The 19,464-nt window shown below is 39.7% G+C and overlaps 1 protein-coding gene and 1 pseudogene across 1 annotated transcript in view; one reads left to right on the plus strand and one right to left on the minus strand.

Annotated features, from left to right (window-relative positions):
• Nucleotides 1–294: 294 nt before the first annotated feature.
• LOC119511514 lies at nucleotides 295–3,321 on the minus strand (annotated as a pseudogene).
• Nucleotides 3,322–6,087: 2,766 nt separating this feature from the next.
• The window catches only part of LPGAT1 (lysophosphatidylglycerol acyltransferase 1), a 126,302-nt gene continuing 112,925 nt past the window's right edge, over nucleotides 6,088–19,464 (plus strand). The window contains exons 1-2 of the mRNA XM_037824407.1: nucleotides 6,088–6,165; nucleotides 7,033–7,297. Of these exons, the coding sequence (XP_037680335.1) occupies nucleotides 7,060–7,297 (238 nt within the window). The 5' untranslated portion in view covers nucleotides 6,088–6,165; nucleotides 7,033–7,059. The remainder of the gene's footprint in view (nucleotides 6,166–7,032; nucleotides 7,298–19,464) is intronic.

Raw genomic sequence — 19,464 nt, forward strand, 5'->3', positions numbered from 1 at the left:
CACTCCATGCGAGCTGGTAATGACAAATTGCACAGTATATATCTTATATAAATATGGAAAGAAGATTTACCGTAATATCACCATTTGTCATATGTTCTGTGGCTGAAATACAATTCAATGACATAGCCCAGAAAAATTTTCACACTTAGTAGCCAAAAGGATGGTGGATATATTAAGAATCTGTTAAAAAAAAAAAAAAAAGTGACATTTTAGGTAAAATGGAAGAGGTTTTCATTCCCTAAACAGACCTTATTTTGTCTTTTTTTTAAAAAATCAAAGAATCCTTTAGGCCACCTAGCGATGATTTCCCTTGTATCTTACCATGATCCAAATCTTCTTTAAAAGGATCATAACCTTGTTCCTTTACACAACTCAGTGCCTAGAAAAGCTAGTAAAGTAGAGGACATTCATCCCAGGGAACCCACTTCCAACTTTCATTTTTTTCAGGCACTATATTCTTTGGTTCTGAACCATAGTCAAGTCCACCTCTCTTTTCATTAATTGAGTGACATAATGGTAATTCCCTTTCTCAACGAAAGAACTCACAACCAAGGCAAAGCAGACATTTTTCAGGTAAAGAGCTGCTTCTTCCCAGGTTTCCCTTTGAGCACATTATTCTCAGCTTTCACCAAACTCCCAGTGACTCCCAGGAAGTTGGAAACTGCCTGCTCCAAACAACCCTTTCTTCTTCCCCAGGAGGATGCAATGAGGATACTTGCAGCTAGTCATCACTACTCCTGCCCCGACCCCAGGCCTTGCCCCCAAGGCTCCAGGCTAGTGGTCATAGGGTGGGAAAAGCCACCCTTTACCGTTGAGTTTTCAGTTCTTAGTATATTCTGGGTATAAATGCTTCATTGCTTATGTGATTGTACATATTTTCTCCCAGTCTTTTTATTCTTTTCAAGATGTCTTTTGTCAAGCAAGAGTTTTAAATTTTGTTGAAGTCAAGTTTATGGATATTGTTTCTCTTTTGTGGACCTTGCTTTTGGTGTCATGTCTAAGAACACTTTACCTCATAGCCCTAGGTCATGAAGATTTTCTCCTATATAGGTCACTGCGGAAGTCCAGGCAAGAGTTGTTAGTGGCTTGGAGACCAGAAGTAAAGGAGGAAAGGCATAGATGCATATGGGACGTGGTTTGGAGGTGAAGTCCACAGGGCTTAGAGATGAATTGAATGTGGAGGATTAAGGAAAGGGAGAAATCAAATGTGGTTCTTAGGCTTTGTCTTGAGTTGACCTTGTAAACGATGGTGTCCTTTGCCAAGATGGAGAAAACTGGGGAAAAGAGCCCATTCTGTATTGAGCATATTAAATTTGAGATGCCAACATCTGGGCCTATAGAGAGTGTTGAATTTTTTCTTAGATACCCATGGCCTCTTTTAGACTGGAAAAAGGTATCTTCAGATATAGTCTAGTTTTAATTAGGGTGAGATCAATCAAAAGATTAAAAATATAAGGAGGCTTAGTTACATTGGAATAATGGTGATGATAATAAACAGAACAAATATTTAATGAACTTTTTATGTCAGGCAGTATTCTAAGTGTTTTGTTTGTGTTGCCTCATAATTTTCATGGCCCACTCTAAGACATAGGCAGTACTATTATCTACATATAGTTGAGGAAACTGAGGTATAGAGATGTTAAGAAATCTTCCCAAGGTCATACAGCTAGTAAGTGGTGGATACAGAATTGAAAATCGGATATTAGGTAGGAAAGGGGTGGTAGTATTTGATAGCAAAGTTTACTAAAGGGGATAACATTTTGGCCAAGGGCTGAGGAGATAAACATATAAGATACGTATTGCTTGTCCTCTTTCTAGGTTATAACTGGGTAGACAATGAGGTCCTACTGGTGTGAGAGGAAGGGTGGCAGACATACTTTGCTCATCATTCAAACTTTGTGCTGCTGAGCAGATCTCATGATGTTACTGCTGAAATGTATAAAGATGTCTTAAGAAGAGAATTCCTCCTATGGAAGCCAGGGTAAAGAATTACCTGGCTCCACTCATAACTGAATCAAGGAAGCCAGGAGGCTTTGAGTAGGCTAAGGCAAGAGATTATAGGTAATAGAGTGATTTCTCTCCTCTGTTTTCTCAAACTTACTATAGTAGGGCTTTGTTACATCAGAAATTTTAAAGTTTTAAAGTAGAGAAAGTTTTTCCATGATATAGCTTTGTATGAAACTGTTAAGAGCAGCGATAACTGATTCTATGGGTAGTGACAGTTAAGGGACCACTCTGTAGTTTTGCCGTTGTCAATTTATTGTCTCTGTGCCCCAAATCCACCCTTCTTTGCTCTGTTTTGTGATACTGGAACTGGACCTTGTAAGCATTTCTCCTTTGCCAGCTGTCTTGATATTAGGCTCTATCAGTTCAGAGCACTGGAGGAGACATAGCAGTAGAAAGGGTCTTCCCTTCTTAATTTTGGTGTGCTCTTTATGTTGGTGGGACTGCAAGCAGATCAGCGTGTGGGGGGCTTGGTTGTGCTCATCTCAGCGGTCCTCATGACCAGCTGTGACCCGCAGTCTTCTGCAGGTTTTTCCACTCCTTAGCAAGCAGCCCCTGTAGACCATTTCCAGCTCTGCACACATATGCCAGTAAGATCTTGGCCACCCACTGGGCCATGGCTACAGACCAGCTCTACACTGCCTGTACTCTCCAGCAGATTTCTTGCCACTGGCTGATTCTTGTGATAGCCATGCTGTCTCGAGTGAAGTCAGAATCCTAGTCTTAGGAGGAGGTTTTAAAAACTCTTCTAGGTTTTAAATCTTTCCTTGTTCACTCTCACTCGGGCTCAGGGGTAGTAGCAGCTTTTTGTGTGTGCTATTTCTGTATTATTAGAGTACTCTTTACCCCTTTTAATGTTAACCAGCCTTTTTATTTTAAATTTTCCTTGTTCAAAATATTGCTATGGTTTCTGCCTCCTGATTGGACACTGACTGATACAGCAGAAAACCCAAATAGTGACATAGCTGTTTGAGTAGGCACTTAGGGTGACTTAAATTTTAGCTTGTCGAGAAACCAGCAACAGGGAGAAATAATAATGAAAATACTACGCCCCCTGCCACAACAGATCTGCTCTGCATTTTCTATCTACATTGCTTTTCTAGGTAAGTCCATTCAGGCTTTAAATGCTATCTATGCACCTTTGACCGAATTTATATTTCCAGCTCCATTGTCCCTCCTGAAATCCAGACTTGTATATCTGCCTACCTACTTGACATCTCCACTCTGAGGTCTAATAGACGTCTCAAATTTAATGTGCTGAATACAGAGCAGGATCTTTCCCCCAGTCTTCTCCATCTCAGCAAAGGGCACTGTCATCCACCCAATACAACTTAAGAGAATACTCAAGAGACACCCTTATCCTCTCTTTTATTGATCTTCCACATTCAATTCATATCTAAGTCCTGTGGACTTTACCTCTAAAACATGTCCCATACCCATCTGTGTCTTTCCTTCTTTACTACTGGTCTCCAAGCCACTAACAACTTTTGCCTGGACTTCTGCAGTGACCTCCTAACTAGTATTCTTGCTTCCACTATTGCCACCTGCTTTTCCTGGGCCTAAAGATGGTGCTGAGTTTTTCTTAGATCTCCATTATCTGTTTTAGACTTAGTTAGTTTTTAACTATTGTGCAAAAAAAAACTTGTTGTTTTTTTTTTTTTTTTTTGTGCCCCTTGATACCCGTCCATATTGCTGTCCACCCACCAACATTATTTGAAGTCAAGGACTTGGGACTTGCCTTGGTCCGCCACTACTTCTTACCATAATCACAGGCAACTTCAGGGCCTCTGTGGGCAGCTTTCCAAGTTCCTGTCCTCAGGTTCTTATTGACCTGTAGCATGTCAGCAGGGACACTATGATATAAGATGGATTTGAATCCCAGTTTCCTTACTTTCTGTGTAACTTTGAAAACATTGCTTACCTTTTTGTCTCTTTTTCCTCATTTGTAAAATGGAGATAATAGTATGGGGGTTTTTTTGTAAAGATTAGATAAGAAATAATGCATAATTAACCAATGCCATGGCCAGATAGTAAACATTCCACAAATGCTAGCTATTAATTATTATTTAATCATAGATCTACTTAATAATATATGCTATTGTTAGTTTTTTCAATTAAGCAACTCCTCTAAAAGCTACACCTTTATTTAATAGTCTTGCCCCCTGAAAACTTTAACTTAAATATTAAGTGCCAAAAAAGGGGCACTGACCATGATTTCCTAGTGTGTTCAGTATACTTTAAAAAACAAAACAAAACATCAAAACTTCACTCCAGTGGTTCTTAGTAGTAGTATACATCAGATTTCACCCCCAGGTTGCTTTTTAAAATGTCTGGGACTAACTTCTGGAAGTTTGAATAAAAGGGATGAGAGTGAGTTACTGTAAAGGAGAGGCTAAACCTGCTTATAATTGTGCCTAAGAGCCTCCCCCTGAGTACCTCTTTGTTGCTCAGATGTTGTCCCTCTCTCTAGCTAAGGCCACCTGGCAGTGAACTCACTGCCCTCCCCTCTACTACTGCCTCCCCTCTAAGTGGAACCTGACTCCCAGGGGTGTAATGCTCCCTGGCAACGTGGGATATGACTCCTGGGGATGAATCTGGACCTGACATCGTGGGATTGAGAACATCTTCTTGACCAAAAAGGGTGATGCAGAATGAAAACAAAATAGTTTCAGTGGCTGAGAGATTCTAAACAGAGTTGAGAGGTTCTTCGTTTACAAATATGATTACGGGACATAAGGTTTTATACTTTTTTTTTAGCTGAACTTTGGGCAGGCCATTTGAGAATGTACAGGTGGGGATGTCATTGGGCTTTTCTCTAGTCTCCAAAGGGTGGTCCAGACTTTGAAACAACATGGCTACAGTACTCCAGGAGGGAAGAGGTCTGTCTAGGGGTACCTATGGCCACTATTTTTTGAGCACTTACTCAAGGCCAACCACTTGATTAAGTATTTTTCCCTCCTTGACTAAATTTCAGTCTCTGTGTAGACCACCATTCCCACTGGATTTCTTTGGGGGTGGGAGAGTGGGGCGGAAGGAGGGATGGATGGGGAATAGAATTGTCATTAAGTTCCAGGTGTTTCCCAGAAAGAAAAATTGTGGCGCTTAAAATCAATTGATTTTAAACTCTAGACCTTAATACTCTGGAAAGGTTCTGAAGAAAAGCCATGAGGGCAACTGGATTTCATTAGGAAAGAGAAGAGATTGAGTCTTCAAGGAGATGGCTCCCAGTTTGGGCAGTGGCGGGCCTGTCAAGAGAGCCCCAACAACGAAAAGCGGTTTTGGCTGAAAAGAGGTCTCTCAATTTGGACCAAAGCACCCCTCCTGTGGTGTAAGGGTTCGAGCTCATCCCTAGACCTTCCCGAGCGGTCCTTTCCTCGGTCCAGAGCTCGGCGTAGTCCCGGCCTAGCAGCCAGGCAGCCCCGAGGGCCTTGACCCTTGACCAGCTGGGTTTGGAGCGAGGCGGCAGCGGTGGCCGCCGCGTCTTCCTTAGAGGGCGCTCTGGGGGCGGCTCCGCCGCAGTCCTGCTCCCGCCGCTTCCTCCCCGCCGCCCCTCCCTGCCAGCCTGGGCGAACGCGGCCAGGCCCTGGGGACCAAGTCTCCGCGCTGCCGAAGACGGGGCGCGAGTCGCGCCGCAGCCGAAGCGGGGCTGGGCCCGCCGCCGCCTTTCTGCTGGCCATGCATTCTTCTAGCTGCTCCGGCTCCTGCAGCCCGGGCCGGGGCCCGGCCAGCCCGAGGTAACCCCCGGCTCGGCGGGCGCAGGCCCGGGGCGGCTGCGGAACCCGGCCCGGGGAGGCGCTGGGGGGCGGGGAAGGGGTGTCGTCGTCGCGCGGCCCAGGGAGGAGGTGGCGGCGGCGGAGGTAGCTTGAGGGGCGAGGCGGAGGGGACAAGGGCGCGGTAGGCCTGGGGGAGGAGGCGGGGGCGCGGGGCATCCGCTCGCCTCCCCGGGACCGCCCCGGTGACAGGTCCGGCCTCTGAGTCCCCGCCGTCCTCTGTCCGTAGGCAGCCGCGAGGGGAGTAGGGCGCCCGCGCGCGGGCTCGTGCGGCGACTCGCGCCTCCTCGGCCGCCGCCGCGTCCATGACCGCGACCCCTTGGCCGGGGACCCGCCGCCGCCGCGCAGTACCGCGTCCCGGGCTGCCGGCCCACCGTCCACGCCCGCCGAGGTGAGCCCCGCGCGCGGGCCCTGCCCGCCGCCCCGACCCCTTCCGCGTCCGAGTAAACCGCCGCGAGCTCCACCCGCCCCTTTAGCGCTGTTATGTCTCTTCCCAGCTTCTTTCATCACCGTTGGCTTCCCTGTTCTCTGGTCGGAGATTGTATTCGCTTCATCCCTGGCGCTTGCCTTCTCCCTCCTTTTGGCTTTTGCTCCCTTCCCCCTTCTGCTGTCCTTTCTCTTTTTCGTCGTATTACTCCCACTTTCTTCCTCTCACCTTTATGTTCTCTCTTTCCAGCCCCCTCTCCTGTTTTCCTTAAAAAAGGGAAACAAAGCCCCATTTGCTGTAAATGAAAATTTGTAGCGTAACTGTTTTTGCTAAGGCGAGAACCTTTTTAAGGCATGAATCAATGTGCAGGAATGATAATGGTGAGGATAGTGAGGTTCTCAGTATCTGGGAATCTGATCGAGAGGTCCATGTTTCAGTCTTTTCACGCTTGTCGTCAGTTTGGAAATACTGAGGGTGCCTGAAGCATGTGGGTTTTTTTTCTTCCTTAAAATCCAAATAGACGACTGCAGTGAGACGCGGGTATGGGGAGGGCCAACGAGCGGTTAGTGTGAATTGTATTACCATTTGCTAAATATATTATGACATACCCTGTGTCTCTGTGAACAGCTCCCTTGACCTTGTACGGCTCCTCCTTCCTCGCTCTCTGTCCCCCTCTGGAATTTCCCAGAGAGATCACTGAGGTACTACACCGGGAAAGCTTAGACCCTCGCCTTTTCTTTATTTTTATGCTGGAGGCAATTTCTTTGCTGGTGACTCTTTTGATGTGTTTAATCCATTTTTCTTTTTAAATAAATTTTCCTTTCACACCAGAAAGCCTGGACGGACTCCAATGTGAGAATGGCTGTGACTTTGGAAGAAGCTCCCTGGCTGGGCTGGATCTTGGTGAAAGCCTTGATGAGGTTTGCCTTCATGGTTGCCAACAACCTGGTGGCTCTTCCATCCTACATCTGCTATGTAATCATACTTCAGCCTCTTCGAGTCCTGGACAGTAAGCGGTTCTGGTACATTGAAGGAATCATGTATAAATGGCTTTTAGGAATGGTGGCTTCTTGGGGATGGTATGCTGGATATACAGGTAAGAATGAGCACTTTTGCCTAATGTATAATGTTATACTTAACTCAGGGCTGTGGTTAAATAGATATTACACTTTGGATTGCAGATGCCTTTATATTTTAATTATTGAAAAAATTAAGAGAAAATTCTGTTAGGAAGCATGATATTTAAAGAAGTATAGTTTTGTAATTGTATTGCTCAATTCTTAAATAATGCTCTTAATGTGATTGAGATTCATTTATTAAAATTGTTGTACAAAAGGTTTCTTAAAGAAATAGGAGTTTTAATATAGGACTTGAGGGCTTATAAAAATGAAAGTTAAGATATTTAGCTCATAAACATTAGAAATTTAGAAAAATGAGCCATATTGTGCTAACATGGTTTAATAAGTTTTTCATTTAATGTGGCATTATAGTGTGTTAACAACAGCATAAGCCAAGCAAAAATGGTTCTTTTCTGTTACGTATGTTTCGTTTACTGTAATCTATATTTTATCTCATATGTCTGTCTTAGAATATTAAATATGGAAAGTTGAGTTTTACGTTAAACTTTATCTTTAGAGTGTCTTTAAGTATATTTTTATTTCTCCTTTTAAATTGGGTTTTGGAAAACAGGAGTAACACTGTTTTGAAGCAGACTTTTGTAGAACTAAATGAGAAGTTGTGTTTTTATTTTCTGATTATAAACTTTATGGGCTTTCAGAACTTGTGCCTTTACTTTGAAAGTTCTGTATTGTATATTATATTTACTTGACTTTTTTTCTTTTTCCTAAGAATTTGGACAATGAAAAAGGCAATGAGGTTCCTAGCACTTGTCTTAGATGTGGAGAGTTTTATCATAGAGTTTTTTTAACAGGTAGGCTCCTTAGGGATCATGCTGCAGATGCACAGTCAATAGGGTCTGTAGTTCATAGCTTGGAAGAGTGAGGAGGATACTCTCTTGAATAGCACAGCAGTTCCCATTTTAAATTCTCTGTCTCCCTCTTTCCTGCCCAGGCTGCATCTGCAGATGTTATCCGTACAATGAGAAAAGGACTGACAGCACACAGCTCTTTGGGGTCTGACAGACTCTTGCTGTGTTTGAGTGCTCTCAGTTGCCCTGCTGAAGCCTTTTCTCCTTCTGGCAATGCCATTTATTATTCTGCAAGAGCCGAAGCTCCTGGGATAGTGTATGCTTTGCTTCCTTGTCACGCGTCTGTTGAAATCCCAATTCTCTTTGGATATTGTAGGTGAGCTTTAGTCCTTCGTTAGGACATGGTGGTAGCAGTAGCAGTGGTAGAGATAAGATGAAATTCTGGTCTATGGTGCTGGATTCTTACCTGAATGGCACTATTGTCTTAGAATTGCTTTGCTGGTATAGTTTGATTTTCACCAAATATCTTGTTATGCGGTACTAGTGTCTTTATTCTGGTATAGTACGCTTGGCTTTGCTTGTTTAAATGAACTCATAGTATTTTTGGATTACTGCTTCTACAGTCCAGTTTACTTAAACACAATGAAATTACTGAGATGTTTGTCCTTGTAGATGTGATACATTTATGTACAGATTTTAGCATGATGGGAAGTTGAATTAATTTGGCATTGATCTTGAAATTATAAGAAGTGCGGTGGTTCTGCTTGAAGTTCAAGTTAGTTGTGCTATGTCCACAGCATGGCTGCAATGTATTCTTAAGCATTTTCTTGGGATGTTTCTTCCTTGCTGACTATGGAATTGTGTAGTTTCTTTTGCCACCCTGCTTGGAATATGGTCTTGGCGTGTTCTGCATGTTTTAGTTTCTTTGAAGCATCTGCTCTTCTTCAGGCTACTGCATTTTGCCAGTTTAATGGGTTTGTTTCATTTAAATATAGAATACTTTAGTGTGTATGTTTTTTTTTTAATCTTCATTTTATTGAGATATATTCACATACCACACAGTCATGCAAAACAAATCGTACATTCGCTTGTTCACAGTACCATTACATAGTTGTACATTCATCACCTAAATCAATCCCTGACACCTTCATTAGCACACACACAAAAATAACAAGAATGATAACTAAGTGAAAAAGAGCAATTGAAGTAAAAAAGAACACTGGGTACCTTTGTCTGTTTGTTTCCTTCTCCTATTTTTCTACTCATCCATCCATAAACTAGACAATGTAGAGTGTGGTCCTTTGGCTTTCCCAATCCCATTGTCACCCCTCATAAGCTACATTTTTATACAATTGTCTTCGAGATTCATGGGTTCTGGGTTGTAGTTTGATAGTTTCAGGTATCTACCACCAGCTACCCCAATTCTTTAGAACCTAAAAAGGGTTGTCTAAAGTGTGCGTAAGAGTGCCCACCAGAGTGACCTCTCGGCTCCTTTTGGAATCTCTCCGCCACTGAAGCTTATTTCATTTCCTTTCACATCCCCCTTTTGGTCAAGAAGATGTTCTCCGTCCCACGATGCAGGTCTACGTTCCTCTCGGGAGTCATATTCCACGTTGCCAGGGAGATTCACTCCCCTGGGTATCTGATCCCACGTATGGGGGGAGGGCAGTGATTTCACCTTTCAAGTTGGCTTAGCTAGAGAGAGAGGGCCACATCTGAGCAACAAAGAGGCATTCGGGAGGGGCTCCTTAGGCACAATTATAGGGAGGCCTAGCCTCTCCTTTGCAGGCAACCGTCTTCCAAGGGTAAAACCTATGGTAGAGGGCTCAACCCATCAAACTAGTTGTGTATGTTTTAAGTGGTTTCCTATAGGTACCATACTTGATTTTAGTGGATCTGGTCATGAGTTGAGCATTACAGAACACAAAGAAGCCAAACAAATGTAGGAACGAGTTACGTTGAAAGCTGCAACTGGCTTGAAAAGCAAACATAAATAGGGGTCCATGAGTACATGTAACAATCTAGGGTGGGGTTATGTTACTTTTCTATGGATTATGTGTTTCATTTCTTCCATTGGTGTTAAGAGGACAGTGGGCCTCCTAAGCTGTTTTTTTTCCCCCTCCCCTTTCCTTTTTCCTAAGTTTCACAGATGGAAAATTGAATGTTGCCTAAGGAATTCTCTGTAGGCCTAGTAGGGTCCTGTTTTAGAATAAAAATTGCCAAAACGTTGTTGAAAAACAACTTCTAAGGAAGCCTAATTACCCTGAGATATTAATTAAGGAGATGATAATGAAATGTTGGTTCAAAATGTCAGTTTTCAAATTGTGACATTCAGTGTAAACACAAGTCAATTTCTCAGCTTTGGTGCTCAGGATTTATGTTGATTATCTGAGCTACCACTACCCCATATGGTAGTCACTCTTAAATATAAATTAATTAAAATGAAATAAAATTTAAAATTCAGTTCCTTAGTCACACCAACCATTTCCACATGGCTATATGTGGCTAGTGGTGACTATATTGGACAACACCAACATACAGAACATTTATATCATCACAGAAAGTTCTATATTGGACAGAGCTGATAAATACTAAGTATGACTTTCTCCCTTTTCTTAGGAAAGATGCAGTTTATAAAAAGAACATCTTTCCTGTTCCACACAGATTTTTTTTTTTAAGACACAATTTGTTAAAGTTTTATAAACTGTCTCTTAATTTGAGGCAGATTTCACAAATGCGAGTCGTTTAATGGATTAAGAATATTCATGTAAACCAAATATGAACATCCTTCTTGGATGAGGAATGGTGAGGCTAGTGAGCCCACCAGCTTAGATGAAAATTCTTGTACTTGGTTACATTCTCAGAGTTGACGTTACTGTCTGTGGACAGAAGATGAACAGGATTTTTTGGTCCTTTCTTCGTGTTTCTGACTTTACATCTCATCAGGGGAGCACATTTCTTGAAAGAACTCTGATGGCAATGGGGTTTGTTCATCCCTAGATTGCTACTGGGTAGTGATGATTGTTGTTATCACATTTCCAGCCAAATATTTCATGGTGAGGAAAAGCTGTATACCGCCTTTGACCCAGTATTTCAAAGGCAAACAAGAAGAGGTATTGGTTTAAATAATGACCCCCTTCTGCCATGCTTTATTCAGATCTGGGATAAAACAGTTTTTCCCCCCAATTTAGAGGATGATTGGCAAATTTTAGAGAGGGATTTTTTTTTTAATGTGTTTATTTTGATTTTCATTCCCTTATTTTGATAAATTCAATGTTCCCCATCCAAACACACTTAAAGTCTCTGTATATAAAATAGTTTTAAAATATTCATTATAAGTGAAACTCCAGAATTTCTATATAGGATAAGCGTCTTATGGGACACGGTCTGGCTGGAGTACAAGGGAGTTGCCACCAAGCTTTTTTTGCTTAGCAAATGCTGTTTTCCTTAGATTGGGATGGCTTTAGGGAAAGCTGATGGAGATTAGGTTTAGCTCCTGCCCCTCCCCCACCACAAGTAATAGCTGCCACAGCTGTATGTCAGTTTTTTGTGGGTTATTTGATAGTTTGATAGTGTGAGGGTTTTGTTTTTGTTTTTGTTTTGTTTGGTGTGAAACAAATTCAGTGTGTGAGAAACATTAATTATTAGGAATTATATAGGACCTTGAAATTCAAGGGAAGGTTTTTAAAAATGTATTTTCTAGAACAATTGTTTTTTCAACTTTTAAGTCATAAATCCAATTTACCATGTCAATATGAACATTTTTTTGAAGTTGAATAGAATAGCGTTAAATATAAAAGATCAGAAACGTTGTATCTATATAGTGGACAGTGCTAAGAATGTATTTTTTACTACGAGCTCTGCCAACAATATTTGAAGGCATTGTTCTAGTGGAAAGAGAACTGTAGTTTAGGGGGACTCTGGAGTCGATTGTCTCAAGCTTTCATGTTTCTACTCGCTGAATGAGGAGGAGATCCTTACCTGCGGGGTGCTCACCAGGCTGGAGCTCTTTTAAAGATACAGATGTGGTTCTTTATGACCCAGGAGCCCAGCTCCTTGCCTGACATGCTCAGTGTTTCTTGAATGATCCCCCTTTCTTTCCTGGTCCCAGCTGAGGAGACTTAGCTGCCTACTTTCCTGTAAGGTCTCAAAGCAAGATTATTGCCAATCCACAAAATACAAACCCTGAACAGATCATGTTTTTCATGTGTATGTATACATGTATTTCCTACAACACCGTATTTATTAATTTAACACCTATTAATGTGTGAGAACAGGTGCCCTGGAGGCGCTGAAGTGCACGACAATCACTGACTTTAGGTGCTCACAGCAGTCTTGGTGGGGAGATGAGTACACCAACAGTGAATATATGCTAGTGTGATGCTATACTAGAGCTTGTACCAAGGGATTAAAGAGGAGGGGCTCCTGATCTAGCATCAGTGGTGGTTGTGGCAGGAGACAATAGGAAATTTAGGGAAGGAGGGCTTCAAACTCCTTTTTCTTTGCCTTTTAGGCAAATATTTCTCTGTGGATTGCTTATCTAGCTCTCATCAGTAATTATAGTAGATTTAAAAGACTTAAATAATATGTCAGTTTGAAATTTGTGTCTTTGTGGTGATTATTAATTATTAGCTAAAATTTATTGAAATATAAACCAAACAGTGTTGTAAGTGCTTCACCTATTTAATCTTCACAACAGTCTTATCAGGTTGGTACAATTATTATTCCTTTGCCCTTTTTTTTGATGTTGAAACTGGAGCACAGAAATTTCAGTTGCCTTAAGTATTAACTGGATGTTGCCACAAGTTTATTTTTGTTTTAAAGAGCCAATCTTGATCTTTTATGTAGTATTTCTAGAGTGTTTCTTAATTTTACTACCCATATGTCTTTTATTTCTGAGGCATGATTCTCTTTCTGAAGCTGCAACTCTTGTACACTTGAAATCAATATCATAGTTTGGATGTCTGCAAGAGGGCAAAAAAAATTGTTGCTTCAATGGAAATACTTGTAGTATACTGTAAATTTCATAAAATCCCACTTCCTTAAGTCTCCACCCTATGGAAAACAACAACTCAACTGGAATTTTAGTTTTTGAGTGCTTGACAGTAAATTGTCATCAGACTGAGGAGTTTTACTGCATGATGTTAGGTTGACAACTGATATCGATATAAGTCTAGAAGGGGAGTTTTCAGTACAGTGTTTTGATTTTTTTTTTTTTTTTTGGCTTTTATAAAGGGGGTTTATTTGGTTACACAGTTATAGTCTTAAGGCCATAAAGTGTCCAAGGTAACGCATCAGCAATTGGGTACCTTCAGTGGAGGAATGGCCAATGGTGTCCAGAAAACCTCTGTTATCTGGGAAGACACAGTGGCTGGTGTCTGCTCCAGAGTTCTGGTTTCAAAATGGCTTTCTCCCAGAATGTTCCTCTCTAGGCTGCAGTTCCTCAGAAATGTCACTCTCAGTTGCTCTTGGGGCATTTTTCCTCTCTTAGCTTCTCCAAAGTAAAAGTCTGCTTCCAACGGCCATCTTCAAACTGTCTCTCATCTGTAGCTCCTCTCTTCCTAGCTCCTGTGTGTTCTTTCAAGTGTCCCTCTTGGCTGTAGGTCCTCTTCAAAATGTCACTCTCAGCTGCACTGAGTTCATTCTGTTTTGTCAGCTCATTTATATGGCTCCAGTGATTTAATTTAGACCCATCCTGAATGGGTGGGATAACACCTCCGGGGAAATTATCCGATCAGAGTCATCACCCACAGGTTGGGTGGGCGCATCTCCACAGAAACACTCAAAGAATTACAGTCTAATCAAAGTGTTTTGATTTTTATATGGAAAATATACCATTAAATGTAGATATTACTAACTGCTTTAAACTCAGTCATCTGGAGGTAGTACAAATTTGGTATCCGATCTTACTCAAAGAAGTTTATAATAATTTATTTTAGTTATTTTTAAAAATCTAAAAAAATTCATGCATGCACACATACCCACATACAGTATTACATAAGCATGTGAGGCAGTGTGTGTAGTATTTTGTAGTGGTTAAAATCTCAAGATCTGGAATCAGAAAGACCTGGGTAAAAGAAATCCTGCTTTCTTTTTGTTTACATTTCCCTGGTATATCTTTGCCCATCCTTTTGTATTCAGATTTTTTTAATTTGATCTAGATGCATCTCTAGTATATAGCATGGGGTTAGATTTTGCATTATGAGTCAATTTGAAAGTCTTCTAATATGAGTTGAATGCATTTACGTTTATCGATATGTCAGATTGTCTTGACTGTCATTGATTTTATGTTTTCTGAATATATATGCAATATTTAAGTCGTTCACTATGTAGTCTGTTATTCTTTGCTTTTGGTTGTTTTTTGATATTTAGGAAGATTTGTGTATTTGTCTTAACTAGTTACTTTATATAATATTTTTAGTTTCCTATTGACAGTAACTATTAGTTCCCGTCTATGAATGATGGCAAAATTCTTTGAAACCCTTCCTCTCTTACCATTTTACCATTTTCTGATATCATCTCTTTGTCAATGCTGTGCCAGTTACCTTTTTATTCTTTGTGATTTAATGATTAGGAATTTCCTCAAATATTTGCAGCATGTGTGTGGATGGGGACAGGATATATTTCAAGATTGTATGTATTTATGTGTTGCTACAAATCTCCTTCTGCAAACTAGACTGGGTCTAGAAGGCCTCTTGCTGCCAATTCTAGATTTCCCACTTAAGTACATGTAATTTTTACCATTCCTGTCTGATATCTACCATTTCTGGACCCTCCTCATTACATGCTATACCTTCTGTTTTTACACCCCATCTACATCTACAACATAGATTCTGTCTGACGTCAGCCTTGTTTGATCTTAGCACTGCTCTCATGTATTCTGGAGTTTTTAGATATTTCCCCCCACCTAGGCTTGCCGAAAAGGGGGTTTTGTGGTTTTTTCCCCTTTTATCTTATTGTACACACATATTTTCCAGGAAGAGTCCTGCTTACAACTCTTACCATGTTCCTACCAGAAAGTACAACACAAGATTTTTATTCAACCATGTAATTATAATTCAGATAGCTCTATAGCCATTTTACTGTCCTCTAGTTGATTGTTATAAAATGAAGACCAAATTTACCATCTAATAAACTTTCTTTGGGGTCTTTCCAGAAGCAAGAAGGAGCCTACAAAATGTATTTTTTTCCTTTCAGTAGTATCCAGACTATTTTGATTCTTGGATTACTTACCAGTGCAGGAAGTTAAGACATCCATTATATTTCCACTTGGCTCGAGTTAAGAAGACATCACCAAAGTGAATGGAAGAATTGTTACCTATGACACATCAGTGAGGAATATGATTGAAGTGTGACATTAATACTACTTTTCTCGAATTTTGGTCTGTGGGGCACCTTGAAAACTTTTAAGGATCACCAGTGTTCCCCAAACTTTGCTAAATATTATTAAAACCATTTCTGTGTTTACCATTCCTGATCTAAAAATCAATGTTTACTGAGTATTTGCCTATGTTTCAAGAGTTTTCAGTTTGCAAACTAGTGGCCATATTCAGTAGCTGATGTGTTTTAACTTGGCCTTAGCAGTATTTTTAAAGTTTTTTTAATTAATTGCCAACATTTCAAAATTAGAGAGATTTCATAAACATGATAAAAATCAAGATGTCCGGCTACTCTTGAGAAATTAGAAATCTGGCAACGCTGAGTCTTTATTCCTGCTCGACGGCAATTTGCTGGAGCTGAGTACTGACGACCCCTTATAGATGGGGTCTGTGCTCTCCATCCACTCCTTTCTTGTCTTACTTTGGGCTGCTTTGCTTATTTATATTATCTACCTGGACCCTATAGGCCCCTGGATGATATGTTAATTTAAGAAATTCAAATTGCAATTACTAGTCTGTTTCTGTTAGGCATGTAATAGTTTTACATTATACACATTAGGAATGTTATAAAACTAATGAATTCTACCATTAGACTAAAAGATGGTTAGTGACCTGAACTGCTGATTTCATGAAGCAGAGGACATGTGGTAGGAACTGAAAAATGAAGTGCCATTAGCAAGTGAGAACTGTGGTCACAAGGTTTTTCCAAGTTTCATGTGTACCGTATTACTAACCAGGTGAAATGTTTCCTGCTGTGTGTGTACTCATTGGTTACTGAATGTCCCAATTCTACTTATGAATATAATTATGTAGTGTCTAGATTATTAAGATGAGTTGCTTCTCTTTGATATTTCAAATTTTAAATATGAAAAATAAAACAAGCCTAGTTGATTCTGTTTATTATTTTAAATTATAGTACAATTAAGTATATTTGTATTTTTATTGAGATATAATTCACATACCATAAAATTCACCCTTTTAAAGTATACAATTCAATATTTTTTAGTGTGTTTACAAGATTGTACCATTATCACCACTATCTAATCTAGAAAATTTTTATTACCCCAAAAAGAAAACCCTGAACCCATTAGCAGTCACTCCCTACTCCCCTCTTCCTAACCCCCAAACCACTAATGTGCATTCTGTCTCTATAGATTTGCCTATAATGGACATTTCATATAAATGGAATCATATAGTATGTGACCTTTTGTATCTGGCTTTTACTCAGTAACGAGTGTTCAGGTTCACCCATGTTGTAGTATGTATCAGTACCTCCATTTCTTTTTATGCCAAAGTAATATTCCATTTATGGGATAAACCACATTTTGTTTATCTATTGATGAATAGATACCAATATCCATTGATAATTATTGATCAAACAAATAAACTCATCAATTTCTATTCATAAACAAATATTGATGGACAAATATTAATGGACTTTTTGGCTATCATGAATAATGCTGCTATGAGATTCATGTACAAGTTTTTGTGTGAACATATGTTTTCAGTTCACTTGGGTATATATATATATATACCTAGGAACGGAATTTCTGGATCATCTTGCAGCTCTATGTTTAACTTTTTGAGGAACAACTAAAACTATTTTGCATAGCTGCTGCATCATTTTACATTTCTACCAGTATGAGGGTTCCAGTTTATCCACATCCTTGCCAATACTTATTTTCTATTTTTTTAAATTTTTATGCAATTTTATTGAGCTATATTCACATAACATACAATCATTCAAAGTGTGCAAGTAGTTGTTCACAGTATCGTCATATAATTGTGCATTCATCACCACAATCTTTGAACATTTTCATTACTCCAAAAAATAAAATAAAAATTAAAATAAAAAAGAACATTCAAAACATTCCATTCCCCTCCTCCCCCTCATTGTTCATTTACTTTTTTAAATACAGTTTTAAGATATATTCACACACCCTACAGTCATCCACAGTGTACAGTTATTCATAGCACCATCATACATTTGTGTGTTCATCATCAGAATCAATTTTTGAACCTTTTCCTTACTCCAAAATAAAAATAAAAGCAAAAAAAAAACTCCTAAATCTTTCTATCCCCTCCATCCCACCCTATTCTTCATCCAATTTTTGTCCCCATTTTTCCATTCATCTGTCCATGCACTGGATAAAGGGAGTGCGAGCCACAAGGTTTTCACAATCACACAGTCACACTGTGCAAGCTACGTAGTTATATAATCATCTTCAAGAATCAAGGTCACTGGGTTGCAGTTTAACAGCTTCAGGTATTTCTCTCTAGCCATTTCAATACACTAAAAATGAAAAGGTGATATCTATATAGTGCATAAGAATACCCTCTAGAGTTACCTCTCAACTCCGTTTGAAATCTCTCAGCCACTGGAACCTTATTTTGCTTCATCTCTCCTCTCCATTTTGGTCAAGAAGATCCTCTCAATCCCACAGTGCTGGGTCCAGGCTCATCCCCAGGAGTCGTTTCCCATGTTGCCAGGGGAGTTTACACCCCTGGGTTTCATGTCCCATGTAGAGGGGAGGATAGTGAGTTCACCTGCCAAGTGGGCTTAGAGAGAGAGGCCACATCTATTTTCCATTTTTAAAAATTATAGTTATCCTAGTGGGTATGAAGTGGTATCTCATTGTGGATTTGGTTTGCATTTCCCTGATGATTAATGATGTTGAGCATCTTTTCATGTGCTTTCTTGGCCATTTGTGTATCTTTTTTAGAGAGATGTCTGTTCAGATACTTTGCACATTTTTTAATTGGGTTGTTTGTCTTTTTATTGTTGAGTTGTTAGGATCTGGTATCCAACGAATATATAAAGAGCATTATCTATTTTCCTTTGGTTGCTTGTACTTTTACTGTTATATCTAAGATCGTGATTTACCCCTATGTTTTCTTTTAAGAGTTCTATGGTTTAGATCTTACATTTAAGTCTTTGGTACATTTTGAGTTAATTTTTTTTATATGGTCTGACATAGGGGTCCAAATTCATTCTTTTGCAGGTGGATAGCCACTTGTCCCAGTATCAATTGTTGAAAGACTATTTTTTCCCCATTGGCACCCTACTGAAAATCAATTGACCATAGATTTATGGGTTTATTTCTGGGTTCTCAATTCTGTTCCATTATATGTCTTTCCTTATGCCAGTACCACACTGTCTTGATTACTGTAGTTTTGTATTAAATTTTGAGTGTTAAGTATATTTTGTTGTATTTTAATCCTTTAAAAATTCATGATCGTCTTTGCTATGTATTATGACTTTGATAATGAGACTCGTTCACTAATGAAAAATCTTGATTTCAAGCCATTTTGGATATAAAAGTATTTACTGAGTTACAACAGTGTTTCAAGGGTTAATATGTATAACTGGGTTAAATGTCTCCTTTCTTCATGTCGAAGAAATGCTTACTAGTTATGTATTTTATTAGAAGTTGTCCTATAAATATTGTTTTTAGACATAATGATATTTCCTGTTTATTCTCCCAAGAAAACAGGGCAGTTGTAGAAGCATCTTGTTGGGTGATTGATCAAATGCTTATTGAGTACCTGCTGCCAGTTAGCAAAGCTATTGATTTGTGAAACACTGTGCTAGATAGTGTGATTTAGAGTAATACCTGCTGAAATGATTTTTGGAATAGTGTTTGTTCTGATAGACAATTTGGGGAATGATTCATTTTGGTATGAACTGTTTACAAAATGCACCTGTAAAACATTTTCTGGAAAATGGAGATCACTGTACACATTTTTCCCTGTAGTGATGGTTCTGTTTTTTAAAGTTAATTGAGGTCCCTGCAGAGAATATAACTGGAGGCTGAATTTATTTTGTTGAATAAAATAAAAAAATCAATGGATAAGGAACAATGGTGTTATTTGGAATAAGAGTCCCAGGCTGTTTTTTGTGGATAGGATAGAATTGTATTTTGTATGTGAGAGCCTCAATTGAGCAGTCATTTTGAA

This window comes from Choloepus didactylus, chromosome 2, assembly GCF_015220235.1.
Source record: "Choloepus didactylus isolate mChoDid1 chromosome 2, mChoDid1.pri, whole genome shotgun sequence".
In the NCBI taxonomy this organism is placed as follows: domain Eukaryota; kingdom Metazoa; phylum Chordata; class Mammalia; order Pilosa; family Megalonychidae; genus Choloepus; species Choloepus didactylus.